Source organism: Cherax quadricarinatus, chromosome 50 (genome assembly GCF_038502225.1).
Source record: "Cherax quadricarinatus isolate ZL_2023a chromosome 50, ASM3850222v1, whole genome shotgun sequence".
In the NCBI taxonomy this organism is placed as follows: Eukaryota; Metazoa; Arthropoda; class Malacostraca; order Decapoda; family Parastacidae; genus Cherax; species Cherax quadricarinatus.
In genome coordinates, this window is record NC_091341.1 from 1831553 (window position 1) to 1852583 (window position 21031).

General features: G+C 38.0%; 1 protein-coding gene across 5 annotated transcripts in view; it reads left to right on the plus strand.

Moving 5' to 3' along the window:
- The window catches only part of Afti (aftiphilin), a 223700-nt gene that overhangs the window by 99015 nt on the left and 103654 nt on the right, over positions 1–21031 (plus strand). For 4 of the 5 annotated variants that reach the window (XM_070095388.1, XM_070095390.1, XM_070095392.1 and 1 more), the window contains exon 4: positions 9837–10082. In XM_070095388.1, coding sequence (XP_069951489.1) covers positions 9837–10082 — 246 coding nt within the window. The remainder of the gene's footprint in view (positions 1–9836; positions 10083–21031) is intronic. The other variant, XM_070095389.1, reaches the window with a different exon arrangement.

The window sequence follows — 21031 nt, forward strand, 5'->3', positions numbered from 1 at the left end:
AGATTTCAGGTACGTCTTGCTACTTCTACTTACACTTAGGTCACACTACACATACATGTACAAGCATATATATACACACCCCTCTGGGTTTTCTTCTATTTTCTTTCTAGTTCTTATTCTTGTTTATTTCCTCTTATCTCCATGGGGAAGTGGAACAGAATTCTTCCTCCGTAAGCCATGCGTGTTGTAAGAGGCGACTAAAATGCCGGGAGCAAGGGGCTTGTAACCTCTTCTCCTGTATATTACTAAATGTAAAAGGAGAAACTTTCGTTTTTCCTTTTGGGCCACCCTGCCTCGGTGGGATACAGCCTGTGTGTTGAAAGAAGAAAGATCTTGTACAAGTCAGTATTCAAATTAAATTCAGATGAGACAGACTATTCCATCTTAGTTGTTCCAAGCCAATGCAGAGAGACTGTTCTTAAAATGGCTCATGACCTGCCAGTGGCCGGACATTTCTCGCATCGTAAAACCTTAAATAAAATTAGGGAAACCTATTTTTGGTCAAAAATGTCCTCAGATGTCACTACCTATTGTAGATCATGTAAAGTTTGCCAACTGTCATCCTCCCGAGGTACCAGGCGAGTACCTATGGTCAAAATGCCTATCTTTACGGTACCGTTTGAAAGAGTAGCTATTGACATCGTTGGTCCTTTATCTCCACTTTCATCTGGGGGACATAGATATATATTAACATTAGTTGATTATTGTAGGTAGTAGGTTGGAAGACAGCAACCACCCAGGGAAGTACTACCGTCCTGCCAGATGACTGTGAAACAGAAACCTGTAACTGTTTTGCATGATGGTAGGATTGCTGGTTTCTTTTTCTGTCTCATAAACACGCTAGATAACAGGGATATCTTGCTACTCCTACTTACACTTTGGTCACACTTCACAGACACGCACATGCATATATATATACATACATCTAGGTTTTTTCTCCTTTTTCTAAATAGCTCTTGTTCTTCTTTATTTCTTCTATTGTCCATGGGGAAGTGGAAAAGAATCTTTCCTCCGTAAGCCATGCGTGTCGTATGAGGCGACTAAAATGCCGGGAGCAATGGGCTAGTAACCCCTTCTCCTGTAGACATTTAGTAAAAAAGAGAAGAAGAAAAACTTTATAAAACTGGGATGCTTAAATGTGCATGGATGTAGTGCGGATGACAAGAAACAGATGATTGCTGATGTTATGAATGAAAAGAAGTTGGATGTCCTGGCCCTAAGCGAAACAAAGCTGAAGGGGGTAGGGGAGTTTCAGTGGGGGGAAATAAATGGGATTAAATCTGGAGTATCTGAGAGAGTTAGAGCAAAGGAAGGGGTAGCAGTAATGTTGAATGATCAGTTATGGAAGGAGAAAAGAGAATATGAATGTGTAAATTCAAGAATTATGTGGATTAAAGTAAAGGTTGGATGCGAGAAGTGGGTTATAATAAGCGTGTATGCACCTGGAGAAGAGAGGAATGCAGAGGAGAGAGAGAGATTTTGGGAGATGTTAAGTGAATGTATAGGAGCCTTTGAACCAAGTGAGAGAGTAATTGTGGTAGGGGACATGAATGCTAAAGTAGGAGAAACTTTTAGAGAGGATGTGGTAGGTAAGTTTGGGGTGCCAGGTGTAAATGATAATGGGAGCCCTTTGATTGAACTTTGTATATAAAGGGGTTTAGTTATAGGTAATACATATTTTAAGAAAAAGAGGATAAATAAGTATACAAGATATGATGTAGGGCGAAATGACAGTAGTTTGTTGGATTATGTACATGTTTATAGAGGGGCCACAGGTATATCAGATCACTTTCTAGTTGTAGATACACTGAGAGTAAAAGGTAGATGGGATACAAGGAGAATAGAAGCATCAGGGAAGAGAGAGGTGAAGGTTTATAAACTAAAAGAGGAGGCAGTTAGGGTAAGATATAAACAGCTATTGGAGGATAGATGGGCTAATGAGAGCATAGGCAATGGGGTCGAAGAGGTATGGGGTAGGTTTAAAAATGTAGTGTTAGAGTGTTCAGCAGAAGTTTGTGGTTACAGGAAAGTGAGTGCGGGAGGGAAGAGGAGCGATTGGTGGAATGATGATGTAAAGAGAGTAGTAAGGGAGAAAAAGTTAGCATATGAGAAGTTTTTACAAAGTAGAAGTGATGCAAGGAGGGAAGAGTATATGGAGAAAAAGAGAGAGGTTAAGAGAGTGGTGAAGCAATGTAAAAAGAGAGCAAATGAGAGAGTGGGTGAGATGTTATCAGCAAATTTTGTTGAAAATAAGAAAAAGTTTTGGAGTGAGATTAACAAGTTAAGAAAGCCTAGAGAACAAATGGATTTGTTTGTTAAAAATAGGAGAGGCGAGTTATTAAATGGAGAGTTAGAGGTATTGGGAAGATGTAGGGAATATTTTGAGGAATTGTTAAATGTTGATGAAGATGGGGAAGCTGTGACTTCGTGTATAGGACAAGGAGGAATAACATCTTGTAGGAGTGAGGAAGAGCCAGTTGTGAGTGTGGGGGAAGTTCGTGAGGCAGTAGGTAAAATGAAAGAGGGTAAGGCAGCCGGGATTGATGGGATAAAGATAGAAATGTTAAAAGCAGGTGGGGATATAGTTTTGGAGTGGTTGGTGCAATTATTTAATAAATGTATGGAAGAGGGTGAGGTACCTAGGGATTGGCAGAGAGCATGCATAGTTCCTTTGTATAAAGGCAAAGGGGATAAAAGAGAGTGCAAAAATTATAGGGGGATAAGTCTGCTGAGTATACCTGGTAAAGTGTATGGTAGAGTTATTATTGAAAGAATTAAGAGTAAGACGGAGAATAGGATAGCAGATGAACAAGGAGGCTTTAGGAAAGGTAGGGGGTGTGTGGACCAGGTGTTTACAGTGAAACATATAAGTGAACAGTATTTAGATAAGGCTAAAGAGGTCTTTGTGGCATTTATGGATTTGGAAAAGGCGTATGACAGGGTGGATAGGGGGGCAATGTGGCAGATGTTGCAAGTGTATGGTGTAGGAGGTAGGTTACTGAAAGCAGTGAAGAGTTTTTACGAGGATAGTGAGGCTCAAGTTAGAGTATGTAGGAAAGAGGGAAATTTTTTCCCAGTAAAAGTAGGCCTTAGACAAGGATGTGTGATGTCAACGTGGTTGTTTAATATATTTATAGATGGGGTTGTAAGAGAAGTAAATGCGAGGGTCTTGGCAAGAGGCGTGGAGTTAAAAGATAAAGAATCACACACAAAGTGGGAGTTGTCACAGCTGCTTTTTGCTGATGACACTGTGCTCTTGGGAGATTCTGAAGAGAAGCTGCAGAGATTGGTGGATGAATTTGGTAGGGTGTGCAGAAGAAGAAAATTAAAGGTGAATACAGGAAAGAGTAAGGTTATGAGGATAACAAAAAGATTAGGTGATGAAAGATTGAATATCAGATTGGAGGGAGAGAGTATGGAGGAGGTGAATGTATTCAGATATTTGGGAGTGGACGTGTCAGCGGATGGGTCTATGAAAGATGAGATGAATCATAGAATTGATGAGGGGAAAAGAGTGAGTGGTGCACTTAGGAGTCTGTGGAGACAAAGAACTATTGTCCTTGGAGGCAAAGAGGGGAATGTATGAGAGTATAGTTTTACCAACGCTCTTATATGGGTGTGAAGCATGGGTGATGAATGTTGCAGCGAGAAGAAGGCTGGAGGCAGTGGAGATGTCATGTCTGAGGGCAATGTGTGGTGTGAATATAATGCAGAGAATTCGTAGTTTGGAAGTTAGGAGGAGGTGCGGGATTACCAAAACTGTTGTCCAGAGGGCTGAGGAAGGGTTGTTGAGGTGGTTCGGACATGTAGAGAGAATGGAGCGAAACAGAATGACTTCAAGAGTGTATCAGTCTGTAGTGGAAGGAAGGCGGGGTAGGGGTCGGCCTAGGAAAGGTTGGAGAGAGGGGGTAAAGGAGGTTTTGTGTGCGAGGGGCTTGGACTTCCAGCAGGTATGCATGAGCGTGTTTGATAGGAGTGAATGGAGACAAATGGTTTTTAATACTTGACGTGCTGTTGGAGTGTGAGCAAAGTAACATTTATGAAGGGGTTCAGGGAAACCGGCAGGCCGGACTTGAGTCCTGGAGATGGGAAGTACAGTGCCTGCACTCTGAAGGAGGGGTTAATGTTGCAGTTTAAAAACTGTAGTGTAAAGCACCCTTCTGGCAAGACAGTGATGGAGTGAATGATGGTGAAAGTTTTTCTTTTTCAGGCCACCCTGCCTTGGTGGGAATCGGCCAGTGTGATAATAATAATAAAAATAATAATAATAATAATAATAATAATAGTTGATTATGCTTCGAGTTTCCCTGAAGCCATACCCTTAAAGACCATAACCACTACAGAGGTGGCTGAAGCCCTTTTGTCCATCTTCTCCAGAGTGGGCATCCCTAGAGAAATTTTGTCTGACTGTGGGACACAATTCACATCTGACTTAATGCAACATCTATACCAACTTCTGGGAGTGAAGCCTCTCTTCACCACACCCTATCATCCCAGCTGTAATGGGAGGATTGAGCGCCAGCATTCGATTCTCAAGTCCATTTTAAGGAAACTTTGCTCCTTTAAACCTAATGAGTGGCATCGTTACCTACCCTGTGCTTTGTTTGCCATGAGGGAAGTTCCCAGTGACTCTTTGGGGTTTTCACCTTTTGAACTTCTCTATTGTAGACAGGCCAGAGGCCCATTGTCCATCCTTCATGACTTATGGACTAATGAGGAGGCGAGTGCTGAGGTTCAGTCTTCTTACCAGTTTCTCCTTGACCTTAGATCCAAACTTGAGGAGACCTCTGACATAGTTTCGAAAAACCTAAGCTTGTCAATGGACCAGTACAAAACCTATTTTGATTCCAAAAGTCAGAGGAGAAGTTTTAAAGTAGGGGATGAAGTTCTTGTACTTTTGCCGATCAAGTCAAATAAATTATTAGTAGCATGGAAAGGTCCATATAAAGTATTAAAAATTTGTGGGAAAGTTGACTACCTCATAGAAGTCAAGGGGAAACCTAAGCTTTATCATATCAACATCCTTAAGAAATATTACCGAAGAAATTCGGTTAACTGCCTTAATAACTTTGACTTAGTTTTTCCACACGAACTTGATACGACAACTGAAGAATGTAAGGTGCGCGTAATTGACACCTCTAACTTAGACTATGATGAAGAACTACATGACTTGGTGACTCTTGACCACTCGGACGCAACCAACATTAATATTAATGAATCTTGGATGACCATAAGAGACATGAACTACTTCAATGTGTGAGTTACTTTTCAGACGTCTTTACTGATATTCCAGGTGTTACCTCCACGGTAGTCCATAAGATTGACTTAGTGACGGACAATTCTATCAAACGAAAATTATACCCAGTTCCAGTTCACCTTAGGGATGCATTTGACCGAGAGGTAGACAGATTATTAAAACTAAAGATCATCGAACCTTCAGTATCTTCATATTGTTCACCAGTAGTCATGGTTAAGGAGGAGGATAATTCATATAGACTTGCTATTGACTTCCGAGGCCTTAATGCTATAACTCGGTGGGATGCTGAGCCGATGCCCTTAATAGATAGCGATCTACACAAATTTTATGACTCTTCCTTCTTTTCAGAGATTGATATTGCGCAGGCATATCATCAAGTAATGTTAGATCCTTCTTCTAAGCAGTACACCGCTTTTCCTACACACCAAGGACTGATGCAGTATAGAACTATGCCCTTCGGTTTGGTAACTGCCTGTGCTACCTACGTGAGACTGATGAGAAAGGTCTTGGGTAATATGCCAACTGTTTCAGTTTATTTTGATAACATTTACGTAATGACATCCATATGGGGCGAACATATCCAAACATTAACATCAGTTTTGCGTAGGTTACGCTCGCATGGCCTCACTGCCAAGCCGAAGAAATGCTTCCTTGGGTATAACAAGATTAGATATCTTGGACTGATACTTTCTAATAACTCTCTGCAGCCTCTCCCCAGTAAGATCAAAGCTTTATTAGAATTTAAATTCCCCAAAACCAAGAAGCTCATGCGTAGCTTTCTTGGTTCTGTAAATTTTTATGCACGGTTTATCTCGAACCTTACTGATCTTACAGGCATCTTATCCGACTTCCATAAAAAGTCTGTGAAGGAACCTCTTGAACTTTCCGACGTAGCTCGGGAAAAGTTTAATGAGATTAAAAGTATCTTTTCGAAAGACCCTATACTTAAGATTCCAGATATTAATAAAACATTTTGCTTAAGAACTGATGCCTCCAATACTGGCTTAGGTGCAGTGCTACTACAATACCATGATGGTACTCCCTTCCCTGTATGCTTCCTAAGCCGGAAACTCCTTCCCGCAGAAACGAGATACTCCACTATAGAAAAGGAATGTTTGGCCCTTGTGTGGGGAATCTCCAAACTTAAATTTTATTTGCTGGGAAAAGAATTCATTTTAGAAACGGACCACAAACCTTTGATATACCTAGAAACTTTTAAGGGAACCAACAGTCGCCTCTTGAGGTGGACATTGGCACTCCAGGCTTTTAAGTTCCATATTGTGTATATCAATGGTTCATCCAATTATTTCTCTGACTGGTTAAGTCGTGACAGTCAGTAGAAGATTTCTTGCCTTACGTGACTTCCATATGTTAGAACTTTTTCCTCGCCTATTCTTCTTATACTCCTTGACTATAAGTCTTGGTATGGGGGAGTGTGAGGGAAAAGTTCAATAGATAGGAGTAGAGAGGGAGTATATAGTAACAATAGTTTCATTGCCGGCTACTTGTTAAGATAGGGTAAGTCAAGCTCCCACTATTCCCGCCTTTTTTCCCCTCCCCGAAAGTGATAGTTTCATTGCCGGCTACTTGTTAAGGTAGTGTAAGTCAAGCTCCCACTATTCCCGCCTTTTTTTCCCCCACCCCGAAAGTGATAGTTTGACTGCCGGCTGCTTGTTGAGGTAGGGTCAGTCTAGCTCCCGCTATCCCTTCCCCTCCTTCTCCCCCCCGAAAGGTGACGTGTGGGGCTCCGGTCCAAACAGTAATCACTAGACTCGCAGCTTCCAGCACTACTGTAAGTACATGCCTGCCTTGTATTCTAGTGGATTTATTGGTTGAAAGCTTCACTTTTGATCAATAATAAACTTAGTCCTTTCAGTCTTGCTCTAGGTTGACTGTTGTAATAATCACCACATCTTTTAGGTATTGTACTTATCATGGAGAGTGATTTCTTAAGCAGTGGGTAACCTGTCTATCTTTCCAGCTTGGATGACAGAGAGGGTCACCTGCCAATCAACGAGCAGAACTGATGGAGATGGACTAACGTCCTGAGACTTCCCCTTTTTGGATTTAATTACCTGTGCACCTGTATGAAATTGCAGGACGTAACCCCTCATCATTGCAGTGGTAAAGAACCTGCTTTCCTGTCATCAGGATATAATACTCACGGCTATACTGTGAAGAACGAACCGGTGGGTTGTAACCAACACCTGCGACCCCCCCCCCCTATCATTAGCAACGGCTACAATTTCAACAACAATGTCACCAACATCAGACACCCCTATATATATTAACGTTGAATTCAGTTATTTATGTTTTTCATTTTCTTTAATGTAGGATTAATATTTCATATTTAAGTGTTTTATATTTTCTATATAATAAAGTGTTTATGTTTGTCTGTTATTATTTCTTTTTCTTTTCACTAATTTTCCTGAGGAGGAGCCAGCCTTGGTAATACTGTCTGAAGTTGTTACAGGGCTGAGTAAGCCTTCACACTTGCCTTTTCACATATGATTGATTGAGAGATACTATCTCCTGCTATCTGTTTTTCGTTTATCCACAACAACAGTCTCTCAACGTCTTCGAGTACTTGCGATCTCTGTTTTGAAAACATACTTGCACCTTTCGCAACAACAGCTTCCTTGATCGCCTTTCTGTTGGCCAAGATAGTAGTGATGGTTGATTGGGGTTTGTTATACAACCTGGCCAGCTCGGAGAGAGACACTCCACTTTCATACTTTGCGATTATCTCCTTCTGGATTTTGATTGTAATTCCCACCCTTGTTACTACAGGGTTGGTATTAGAAGCTTTCTTTGGGCCCATGGTGGCTTATTTAGCAGTTACAATAATACAAAATGTACCAAATAATATGCGTGGAATAATACAAAATGTACCGAATGTATATGTGGAGGCGACCGCACTGGCTTGTGAACACTGGCACGCTAACTGAAGGCAGGGCAGCTAAGGCGTGCTCAGGTCAGACAGACACGTGGATGTGTTCGGGACGAATGTTGTTAGTCAAGTTTTTCATCATTGGTCGGGCCAAAATTTTTACGCTAAAACGCTTCGGTAGGCGATTTTTATCGTTAGACGATGTCTTCGTTGGTCAGGGGTCCGCTGTACTCTTTTTAGTAAAAACTGAAATAAATAAAATTTAATTCTTGAAAATATTGCTTGGATCAGAAAAAAAACTTTAGTCAAGGTTATCTTTTATTGTAGTATGTACTTCATAAATTAGACAAAATTGGCAGATAATTTAAGGAGTTATTAATAATGAGAAATTCTTGGAAATGGCCTCCCTAATTAATAAGTTTTGCCAACATGATTTTTAGGGACATTGTTTGCTCATTTTAAGACCATGAATAGGTGCTGAATAAGGGCACCCCCTGGCCATCAGTTTAATCACTGTGGCCAAAACTCTGTTTTCATTGTCGTTTTGAATAGTTGAGCAATCTTTTACTGTTAGAATGTCATGGGTTAGTAGTAGTTTTTGTTCAGATAAGAGTTTGTGATGTGTACCTTTGTGGCTTTTCTGCATGGGTAAGTTGCAGTATTATTGGCCCTGAAGTTCTAGATAAGCATCTGTTGTTTTCAGATTACAGTACATTATTTAAAAATAAAGCATATTATAGGATGCAGCATCTTAGAACATTAGATTAGCAATTTTTTTTTTTTCAGGTAATGCTGTAACACTTCTGGTGTGTAAATAAGTGTCAGCACAAAAATAACTTGTACATGAAAATTTTTTTTTTTTCTTGGCATATTAATATTTTGGGAATTACTTAACATAGGCACTAATTCTTAATATTGCATGTACACCCAAGTATTATATTCCTTTGTACAAACATGTATCATGCTGAAATAAAATAATAATAATAATATTATTATTATTATTATTATTATTTTCTTTCTTTCAACACACCGGCTGTATCCCACCAAGGCGGGGTGGCCCAAAAGGAAAAACGAAAGTTTCTCCTTTTACATTTAGTAATATATACAGGAGAAGAGGTTACTAGCCCCTTGCTCCCGGCATTTTAGTCGCCTCTTACAACACGCATGGCTTACGGAGGAAGAATTCTGTTCCACTTCCCCATGGAGATAAGAGGAAATAAACAAGAATAAGAACTAGAAAGAAAATAGAAGAAAACCCAGAGGGGTGTGTATATATGTGCTTGTACATGTATGTGTAGTGTGACCTAAGTGTAAGTAGAAGTAGCAAGACGTACCTGAAATCTTGCATGTTCATGAGACAGAAAAAAGGACACCAGCAATCCTACCATCATGTAAAACAATTACAGGCTTTCGTTTTACACTCACTTGGCAGGACGGTAGTACCTCCCTGGGCGGTTGCTGTCTACCAACCTACTACCTATATATTATTATTATTATTATTATTATTATTATTATTATTATTATTATTATTATATGGGTATTAACATGGTCTTAAGTTTGGATAATTTGGAGTTATGATTTACCCTCATGAAGGAATATGGTTTTGAGTTGCTATGAAAAATTTGAGATACAAACAAATTTTCATGATTGTATAATTATGTAAATATATTCTCTTTTTTTTTTTTCTAGCTGGAGAGTTTAGTTTTAAAATGGATCCCCAAAGGCAAAACAGCATTAAGCTTGCAGGAGGAGCAGTCAGTGCCACCACTTCATCAAGCTGTTGAGAGTGATGCATTTGTCTGGCGGCAACTTGAGAATCTCGAGGCTAGTGCGGCTCTGACACTGACTTGGGGCAACACTCAAGCTCACAACTTCTTCCTCTCCTCGGTCAACGTTGACGCTCGCAACATTGTGAGTAAGGAGGCACTGATCACGGTAAACACCCTCTTGGCACCCCCTGTTATGTTGTGCATCATAGCAGTAGGTACTGTAGTTGTGTTTTTTTTTTTTTTTTTTTTTTTTTTTTTTTTTTTTTTTTTTTAAATTTTTATTACCATTATTAGTATCCATTTTTTCATTTTTAATTTGTATTCTTTTCATATTCCCAGAGTAACACGTGTGTTCTGGTTTGAACATAACATTTCAGTAATATACAGTACCAGTAAATGGAAAGAAATTTTATTATTGAGAAGAAACATGAATGGGCTTTGCTTTTGCCAAGTTACTGATCAGTTACTGTGTATTTCCTATTAGGTGTGTCCTAGGTATGCCAAGTTTCACATAAAACTACAGTATCTAGTTTTTCATAAGAAAACAGCATATTTAAGTTCACACTGTATTCAGTGCTTCATAACCATTAGCTATTTACTTGACTGAATTGCTGGTTTATCAGACAGAGATTAGTGTTAATTCTCCTTTTATTATTAACATTTAGTTTTCTCCGGTTCCATATTTCATAACAAACACTATAATGAATAGAATGTCAGTATAAGGTTACTTAGAGAATTCTCCAGCAATTTGAAGTGTACCTATCGTGATAATAATAAAATAAATAACAGCACCTCTATTAAAATAATAGATTAAAGCTCAGAAAGTGAATGCAAAAATATCACATGGTGTGGATAATACCCTTTCAGGGTCCAGAGGCCAAATTTCAAAGGGCACACCAGGGTCCAAGAATTTTCAAAAAAAAATTTTTTTATTTTTTCTTATGGAATGGTAGATAATCTTTTTCTGAAGGTAATAAAACAAAAAGTACAAAATTTGATGGAAAATTGATGAAATTATGCTCTCGCGAATTTTGATGTGTCAGCGATATTTACGAATTGGCGATTTTGCCGACTTTGACTCGCATTTTAGGCCAATTGCATTATTCCAGTCGACCAGATTCTTAGCTATTTCACTAGTATTACCTCTATTCTATCGATTGAGCACAATAAATTGCCCAGTCAACTGTTTTAACTACAAAATAAAGTGATCGGAAATTGGCAATTTGGCCAATTTAACACAAAGTTCAAAATATTCACATTTTCAAAATAGGGTCCAAAATAAACAATGCAGACATTCCTGGCACTAAACTAACATTTCCTCTGTTCATTAGTTATGTTTTGAGGCTTTACAAATGAATTCCATTTTGATTTTTTGTTCACATAATGAATTTTTATTCAAACCAAAAATTAGAAGATTTACTGTTTAGCAATATTGTAATAATTGTATAAATATCATCACCACATTTGTGAATGTATAATAGACCCACCAGCTGGCGTGTATTAGACGTGTGAGGTCGTTTGTTTACTCTTGAACATAGACAAAAATTTAACATTTCTGCTACTTTGAGCTCAGTTTCAAGCCATTTTCAGTGCTAAAACCAATCAAAATCCTCTCTATTTCTGTAATATATCTTCCATTCTATCAAATGGGACCAAGAAATCGCAAATACAACTATAAAAAAACATACGAAAAAACACTGCAAAGTCGCTGTTTTAATCGAAAATCACGGTCTCAGTTTTTTTTCTCTCATTATACACTGTGTGCTGCAAGATTTGTTTTATGTGGTGCACACATACCACATAGATGTATTCTCTCATATCTAGGACCAAATTTACCAACCACACCTTATCAGAGTGAGCTGAGCTCATGGCGTAGATCTGCGGTTTGGACCCTGAACGTAAAGCCGTAGATCTATGGCACGGACCCTGAAAGGGTGAAGACAGTATTACCAGTAGGAACAGACTGAGGGAAAAAAAAGAAAGTGTGTTGTTGTAAAGGGTTTAGTTAGGCACTGAGATAAGAATATTTAGGGAATGAGCTGTATAAAGAAAGAAAATTAATAGGTTGGGTTGCTTTTATAAAGACTTGCTGGTGAACCAAGTGCAGTGTTGTGCAGTTTATTTATTTATTTTATTTATTTATTTCCAATTTGTGCACACATACAGAGGTACAAAAAAAATACAGATAAGAGCAGTATGCCAAAGCCACTTATACTATGCATAGCATTACGGGCTGGCTTAAAATTAACTTAAGATTAACTAAGCAATGATTATTGTTATTATTATAATCAAAAAGAAGCGCTAAGCCACAAGGACTATACAGCGCTGCTACTAAGCAATGATGAAATCAGTGATAAAACATTAATGTAAACAGATAACTATAAAGCACAAGTGAGTATTACAAAGACAGGTCATATGGTTGCATTCAGTTAGGTAGTGATTCTGTTAGGTAGTGTATTTAAAAAATAATAAAGTTAGATTGGGTTTTAGGTTTAACATTTATGTGATATAATTGTGAGAAACATTTAAGATATACAATTTATAATGTTCAGTTATTCAGTATTTATTTGGTTTTGGGTGAGTAAGTAATCTTTGAGAAGAGACTTGAATTTATAAACAGGTTGTGTTTCTTTTATATTTACAGGTAATGAATTCCAGATTTTAGGGCCTTTTATGTGCATTGAGTTTTTGCATAGTGTGAGATGGACACGAGGAACATCAAAGAGTGATCTGTGCCTTGTGTTATGGTCATGTGTTCTGTTGAGGTTGGCAAGGAGATGTTTGAGGGGAGGGTTAATATCAGAGTTAAGTGTTCTATGTATGTAATAGGTGCAGTAATAAGTATGGATGTTTTGTATGGTGAGTAGGTTTAGTGTATTGAATATTGGTGGAGTGTGCTGCCTGTAGTGAGAATTTGTTATCATTCTAACTGCAGCCTTTTGTTGGGTAATTAGTGGTCTGAGATGGTTAATTGTTGTTGAGCCCCATGCACAAATTCCATAGGTGAGATAGGGGTAAATAAGAGAGTGATATAGGGCCAGGAGGGCTGACTGTGGAACATAGTACCGTATCTTCGATAGTATGCCTACAGTCTTGGAAATTTTCTTAGAAATTTGATGTATATGTGTATGAAATTTGAAGTATTTTGCAGGAGAGGGGTGTTCAAGTAAATGGAGATATTTATTGTAAATGTGAGTTTCACTTGGCAAGTTAAAGTTTAAATGTAGTGAATAATGATGAAGCACTACAAGTATGGAAGCAGGTCATTTCTGACTCCGTATACATGTGAGTTAAGGGTGCTTGTGTGAAAATGGGTTGCTGTTTGTACACAGCATTTCCTAATGGAGAGGAGCTGCAGTAGAACCTCATAAGGCTAGTGTTCCTGAAATTGAAACTATTTTTTTGCACTACACAATGTGATTAATATAATTATTATTTTATTTTATTATCACACTGGCCGATTCCCACCAAGGCAGGGTGGCCCGAAAAAGAAAAACTTTCACCATCATTCACTCCATCACTGTCTTGCCAGAAGGGTGCTTTACACTACAGTTTTTAAACTGCAACATTAACACACCTCCTTCAGAGTGCAGGCACTGTACTTCCCATCTCCAGGACTCGAGTCCGGCCTGCCGGTTTCCCTGAATCCCTTCATAAATGTTACTTTGCTCACACTCCAACAGCACATCAAGTATTAAAAACCATTTGTCTCCATTCACTCCTATCAAACACGCTCATGCATGCCTGCTGGAAGTCCAAGCCCCTCGCACACAAAACCTCCTTTACCCCCTCCCTCCAACCTTTCCTAGGCCGACCCCTACCCCGCCTTCCTTCCACTACAGACTGATACACTCTTGAAGTCATTCTGTTTCGCTCCATTCTCTCTACATGTCCGAAACACCTCAACAACCCTTCCTCAGCCCTCTGGACAACAGTTTTGGTAATCCCGCACCTCCTCCTAACTTCCAAACTACGAATTCTCGGCATTATATTCACACCACACATTGCCCTCAGACATGACATCTCCACTGCCTCCAGCCTTCTCCTCGCTGCAACATTCATCACCCACGCTTCACACCCATATAAGAGCGTTGGTAAAACTATACTCTCATACATTCCCCTCTTTGCCTCCAAGGACAAAGTTCTTTGTCTCCACAGACTCCTAAGTGCACCACTCACTCTTTTTCCCTCATCAATTCTATGATTCACCTCATCTTTCATTGACCCATCCGCTGACACGTCCACTCCCAAATATCTGAATACGTTCACCTCCTCCATACTCTCTCCCTCCAATCTGATATCCAATCTTTCATCACCTAATCTTTTTGTTATCCTCATAACTTTACTCTTTCCTGTATTCACCTTTAATTTTCTTCTTTTGCACACCCTACCAAATTAATCCACCAATCTCTGCAACTTCTCTTCAGAATCTCCCAAGAGCACAGTGTCATCAGCAAAGAGCAGCTGTGACAACTCCCACTTTGTGTGTGATTCTTTATCTTTTAACTCCACGCCTCTTGCCAAGACCCTCGCATTTACTTCTCTTACAACCCCATCTATAAATATATTAAACAACCACGGTGACATCACACATCCTTGTCTAAGGCCTACTTTTACTGGGAAAAAATTTCCCTCTTTCCTACATACTCTAACTTGAGCCTCACTATCCTCGTAAAAACTCTTCACTGCTTTCAGTAACCTACCTCCTACACCATACACTTGCAACATCTGCCACATTGCCCCCCTATCCACCCTGTCATACGCCTTTTCCAAATCCATAAATGCCACAAAGACCTCTTTAGCCTTATCTAAATACTGTTCACTTATATGTTTCACTGTAAACACCTGGTCCACACACCCCCTACCTTTCCTAAAGCCTCCTTGTTCATCTGCTATCCTATTCTCCGTCTTACTCTTAATTCTTTCAATTATAACTCTACCATACACTTTACCAGGTATACTCAACAGACTTATCCCCCTATAATTTTTGCACTCTCTTTTATCCCCTTTGCCTTTATGCAAAGGAACTATGCATGCTCTCTGCCAATCCCTAGGTACCTTACCCTCTTCCATACATTTATTAAATAATTGCACCAACCACTCCAAAACTATATCCCCACCTGCTTTTAACATTTCTATCTTTATCCCATCAATCCCGGCTGCCTTACCCCCCTTCATTTTACCTACTGCCTCACGAACTTCCCCCATACTCACAATTGGGTTAGGTATATCCCCCCCCCCCCAAAAAAAAAAAAAAAAAAAAAATCTTATTTGGTCAAGAAAAGATGAAATATTTGAGATCATACATTGTTGATGTTACTTGTTAATCAAAAAATGTATGTAATATATCCAAATCCTAAACAAAAATTTAATAAAAAAAACTTACTAAGGCCAGTTGGAAACTGATATTTGAATTGATGTTTGATGTCCTTCCAGTGAAAATGAGAATGGTGCTCCTTCCAGAGAAAGCAGAAATGACTAATACACTGCCAATGACTTATTATAAATTAATACACAATCTTATCAGTATAAAATATGCTAAAATAAATTAATGAAGAGTTTTATCATACCTTAAATTTTTTGTTTCTCTTGCTTGTTGATGTAAAAGTGTTTGGAGATGGTTATGTAGATCAGTTGTGAAGTAGGCAAACATGGGTCATCTGTTTTATCAATTAACTTATGTCACTCGCATATTTCACTCTCAAATTTTCTTTTTATAATAATGGCAGGGAAGAATTTTATCTAAACTTAAATTCCTTCTTCTCTTGTATGTTATGTAGAAGTGTTTGGAGGTGGTTATGTAGCTCACTTACACAGTAGACTGCTGTGGATCATACCATACCATGGGATCATTTTTAGCTAATGCCACTCATTCATTTCACTAAAATTTTTCTCATAATAGTGACAAGGAAAATTTTATCTTCCCTTGCTGAATCCACTGAATCCTAGTTCTTTTGTTATTAATAACGAAGTGTTTGGAGATGGTTATCTGACTACTGATGGCTATTAGTCATCTGTTTATGTTGTGTCAGCTGGATTGGTTATCTCTTGAAGTTATGAGGGCCACTGCAGCATATGCCATAATGAACCAGAGTCACCAACAGAAAAGTCTTCATGCCTGAGACACTTTTTTAAAACTTTTACAGTGCATAAACTCAGCCAAAACTGCATACTAATATTTTTTTTTAGATTAAATACAGCCTCTCCTCACTTAGCAACGTACTTGTTTACCGGCAACTCTCTAACCAGTATGCCTACCTAAATAATGTATTTTAGAGCTGATTTCCTTTATTCTGTGTATTACAATAGTATACAGTACACTACTGTATAAACATTTAAAAATATACTAAAATTGTTATAAATGGTGCATGGGTAACATTAACCCTTAAACTGTCCGAACGTAGATCTACGTTTTTTTCAACATTTGAAAGTATGTAAAAAAGTAGATTTTTTTTTTTTACATTTGATAGCATGTAAAAAAACTTTGATCTACATTTCTTTTTTTGTTATATTTGAAAAATGTAAAAAAACGTAGATCTACTTTTGGAGCGCTTCACATGTGAACGTAGATCTATATTTGGACAGTTTAAGGGTTAAAGCAATATCAGAGATGGTTGACATAAACCCACTACCATTATAGTATGCTCCTTGTTTAGCGACGAATTCGTTTACTGACTCATTATGTAGTATTAGGAACGGAACTCCGTTGTTAAGTGAGAAGAGGCTGTATTCAGTTTGGAGGGTCATCTGAACTGTGATATTTGTGCCCTTCTGGCAAGATAGTGATTGAGTGACAAAGAAAGTGTTTTTTTTATTTGTCGGGTCACCCTACCTTGGTGGGAGACAGCTAAAGTGTTAAAAATAAATAGCTTCCTATTAAAAATGCACTGTGTAGGTGCTTGCTATGAGAGGCCACAATGTAAATATATATGAACAGTAGGTGTGTGTTTTGAATTATTGCTCCAAAAAAACTCATGTGTTTTTTTTTTTTTTTTTTTTTTTTTTCTTCTCAACAAGTCGGTCGTCTCCCACCGAGGCAGGGTGACCCAAAAAAAAAAGAAAGAAAATCCCCAAAAAGAAAATACTTTCATCATCATTCAACACTTTCACCACACTCACACATTATCACTGCTTTTGCAGAGGTGCTCAGAATACAACAGTTTAGAAGCATATACGTATAGAGATACACAACATATCCCTCCAAACTGCCAATATCCCAAACCCCTCCTTTAAAGTGCAGGCATTGTACTTCCCATTTCCAGGACTCGAGTCCGACTATATGAAAATAACCGGTTTCCCTGAATCCCTTCACTAAATATTACCCTGCTCACACTCCAACAGGTCGTCAGGTCCCAAGTATCATTCGTCTCCATTCACTCCTATCTAACACGCTCATGCACGCTTGCTGGAAGTCCAAGCCCCTCACCCACAAAACCTCCTTTACCCCCTCTTTCCAACCCTTTCGAGGACGACCCCTACCCCTCTTTCCTTCCCCTATAGATTTATATGCTTTCCATGTCATTCTACTTTGATCCATTCTCTCTAAATGACCAAACCACCTCAACAACCCCTCTTCTGCCCTCTGACTAATGCTTTTATTAACTCCACACCTTCTCCTAATTTCCACACTCCGAATTTTCTGCATAATATTTACACCACACATTGCCCTTAGACAGGACATCTCCACTGCCTCCAACCGTCTCCTCACTGCTGCATTTACCACCCAAGCTTCACATCCATATAAGAGTGTTGGTACTACTATACTTTCATACATTCCCTTCATGTCATCTGAAAATTAAATACAGCCTCTCCTCACTTAGCAGTGTACTCATTTACCAATGATGTGGACTTATGATGGGCTCTCTGACTAGTATTCATACCTAAATAATGTATATTAGGGTTGATTTTTCTCTATTCTGTTTATTTCAGTATACAGTACACTACTGTATAAAAATTTAAAAATATATCAGAAATGTTATAAATGGTGCAAAAGTGACATTAAAACAATATCAACGATGGGTGACACAAACTTGCTACATTAAAGTATGCTCCTCACTAAACGATAAATTTGTTTAATAATGTGGTCTTAGGAACGGAACTCTGTGATTAAGTGAGGAGAGGCTGTATTTACTTTTCACAAACATTCTTTCAAGCATTCTCCATCCCTACCTAATATATCCACATTCTTTAGAAAGATATAATTTTTAAGCTTCATTAAATTTCCTGGCATGAGAACACATGGTTTTTGCCATGTCTTATTGTCTTACAGATAACTTGAGACTACCACACCAGAATTACTTCACTCTGAAAACGTACTGTACCTTTATACTAAGATGATGCGAGGACTCATTGGCTTAGTTGAATTGTCAGGACTCTAATCTTGGAAAACATTTTTTTATTTAATGCTCTTTTGAACAATATCTGCTTGAAGTAACTCACCTCATTTTTTTTTTTAATATGCATGGACATTTTGTAATGTGCTGTTTTGATTTGTAGCTTTTAGCACTCATGTGGTATTTTTGGGAACAAATATTTTTTAGTAAATATAGAAGTTACACTCTTAGGTTTGAAATTATGAACTCTGACAAAGGAGCAGAGACTTCAACCTGCAGCCCCTTCATGGTAGATCAGGGACTTGATTTTTCATTGTAATGGGAAAAGGACTTTATATTGATTTTCTCAACCTGTTCTTTCTGAACTGAGAGCATACTGCTTGGTTAAAGAATGTTGTAACCCCTTTGGTGGTACTCTGAAATAATGAAGCTTTTAATTTTTATAGTAGTGAATTCATTGAGAATTTCTTGCAGGTATTGTGAAAGATTTTCAGATAAATAATTCTAGTCAAAATTGTATCTTAGCAATTTATAAAGGCAAATAATTCCAGAGTTATTAAAACAGAATTTGTGTACAAAAATTCAAAAAATTTCACAGTACAGTAGGACCCCGTGTCCACGGGTTCTGTTTCCGCAGAGTCAGTTATCCACTGTTTACCGTGGCCAGGAAAAAACCTTAATTTTGCTTAATAATGACGCCAAAGCACAAAAGCATTTCTTCAAAGCCTAAGAGAAGCCGTGAAGTGCTTTCCATTAGTAAAAATATTGCTAATTCTCGACATTGCACATAAATTTTCAATTAAACTTTATCATAGGTTTGCATGTAAATGAAAAAATGACTTACATACAGGGTTTGCTAATAACCACTATTTCAGGTATCCTACTATTACAGTAGGACCTCTTGCAGATACGGGGGTCCTACTGTAATAGTAAATGTGCTTCTTTAGTCCTGAGCTAATACTTGGTCTTGGCATATTTGTACATAACTGTATGTGTGCTTACATTCAGGTCCATATTTGGACTGTGAAATACATCCACATAAAAGAATACAAGAACATAGACATGGAAGAGATTTCTTAGCATCAGCAGGGTGAGCAGTTGTGAACTAATAAAAAAAGTGAAGGAAAGACACTAAAAAAAAATTCTTCTACATTAATAAATTGGTAGACTGCAGGTGTGTTACCTAAGAGAAGATAGTGGGTACTACAGCCACTGCAAACTAATGCAGTTATTTTCCACTTTGCTTAGTATAATTTTTGTATTTTAACAAGGATTGGGTAGTAGAGTAGACTTATCTTTTTTGCTATTCATTTATTGTTATTTCTTGAGAAGCCTTAGAATTGCATACAGTACAGCCCAATGTATTTCACTTTCAGTTCATGTTTTGATGTGAAATGCATGTTTTATCCTAGCTATATGAGTTCCAAGAGGCCATCAAGTGGTAATGATTGCAGTGGTGCAAAAGAAGTCACAAAAGTAAATATTTTGAGGTTTGATGCTAGCCACAAACCTAGTGCCATTGCTTATTTTGTACTGGATAAATCTTCACCCTGCCTCGGTGGGAGACGGCTGATGTTAAAAAAAAAAATCTTCATTGTATAAATAAAAAGAACACAATTGTAAATCCTGATTCTGCTGAGAGAATTGCTTGCACTCACAGTAAGATGTTGGAAAAAATTAAATGATTTCTTCATCTACCAGTCTTCTAGCCATCAAAGTCACCATCTTGTTGAAGCATCCCTTATGCACAACTTTCCTAATATGAATCTTAGTCCTGGCTTTGTCTCTAGTTTCCATCCCATCTCATTACATTGTCAAATGCACCAAACTTTCAGAACACTCGTGACTTGACCTGATCTTTATCTCCTCGCTTATCTCCTCTTCTTTCCTATATTTTCTTTTCCTTTCTTCTGCCTAGGTGGGTTCTGTCCTGTGGGTTTTTCCCATGGTTTTTTGTCCATCCCTCCTGGGCCATGAGCTTGTCTGCAGTGCTCCCCTTTTTTGGTCACATTAAAAGTGAGGTACTGTTTACAGGTGAAGGAATATTTCTAAGAATGTATTGAGAAATTATAATTTGGAGAAATGATGAGTTGGCATTAGCAGCCATAGTCTAAAGGAAGGTAACCCCTCTTCCCTCCAATTTCAAAGTAAAATAGAGAGAGAGAGAGAGAGTTGGTATACAGTATATAATAATTAGCATTTTAGTGAAGCAGACATAAACTTGCTGTTATAGGCATTTGTTCCATTGAAATATAAATTAAATTTTATTTACAGAATCACTCATTTGAACGTAACAGATGAGGATACCTTGCAGAGATAAGTGGAGGAATTAATTTAAATTGAGAAGTAAGAAAAGGAACAAAACTTTTAATAATTCTAGTTTTAATTTATATTAGGTCTATGTATGTTTTATGTATTGAGAAACTAGAAGAGAGCTGGGCTTGGTAGATGAAGTCAAAGGTAATGCATTTTGTGCTTTGACATCTCAACTTCTTGCATGAACATTTAATGTCTACAACTGCAGGCTGTTAATACATATTTCTTATAAACATTATAAAGTATCGTATCTGCTGCTATGTATGCACTTGCACATTTATATTATTTTTCTAAGAATAACATATTTAATAATGTTCTTAGCTTCAACTATGATCTTGATTAAATTTGTATTAGTAGTACTTAGTGAATGTGCCTTCCTCAGTTTTCATGTATGTTCTTACAAATTCCTGCATTTAAGTTTTTACAATTATACATATATTTTTTCATGTCACATCTGAGTTAAAAT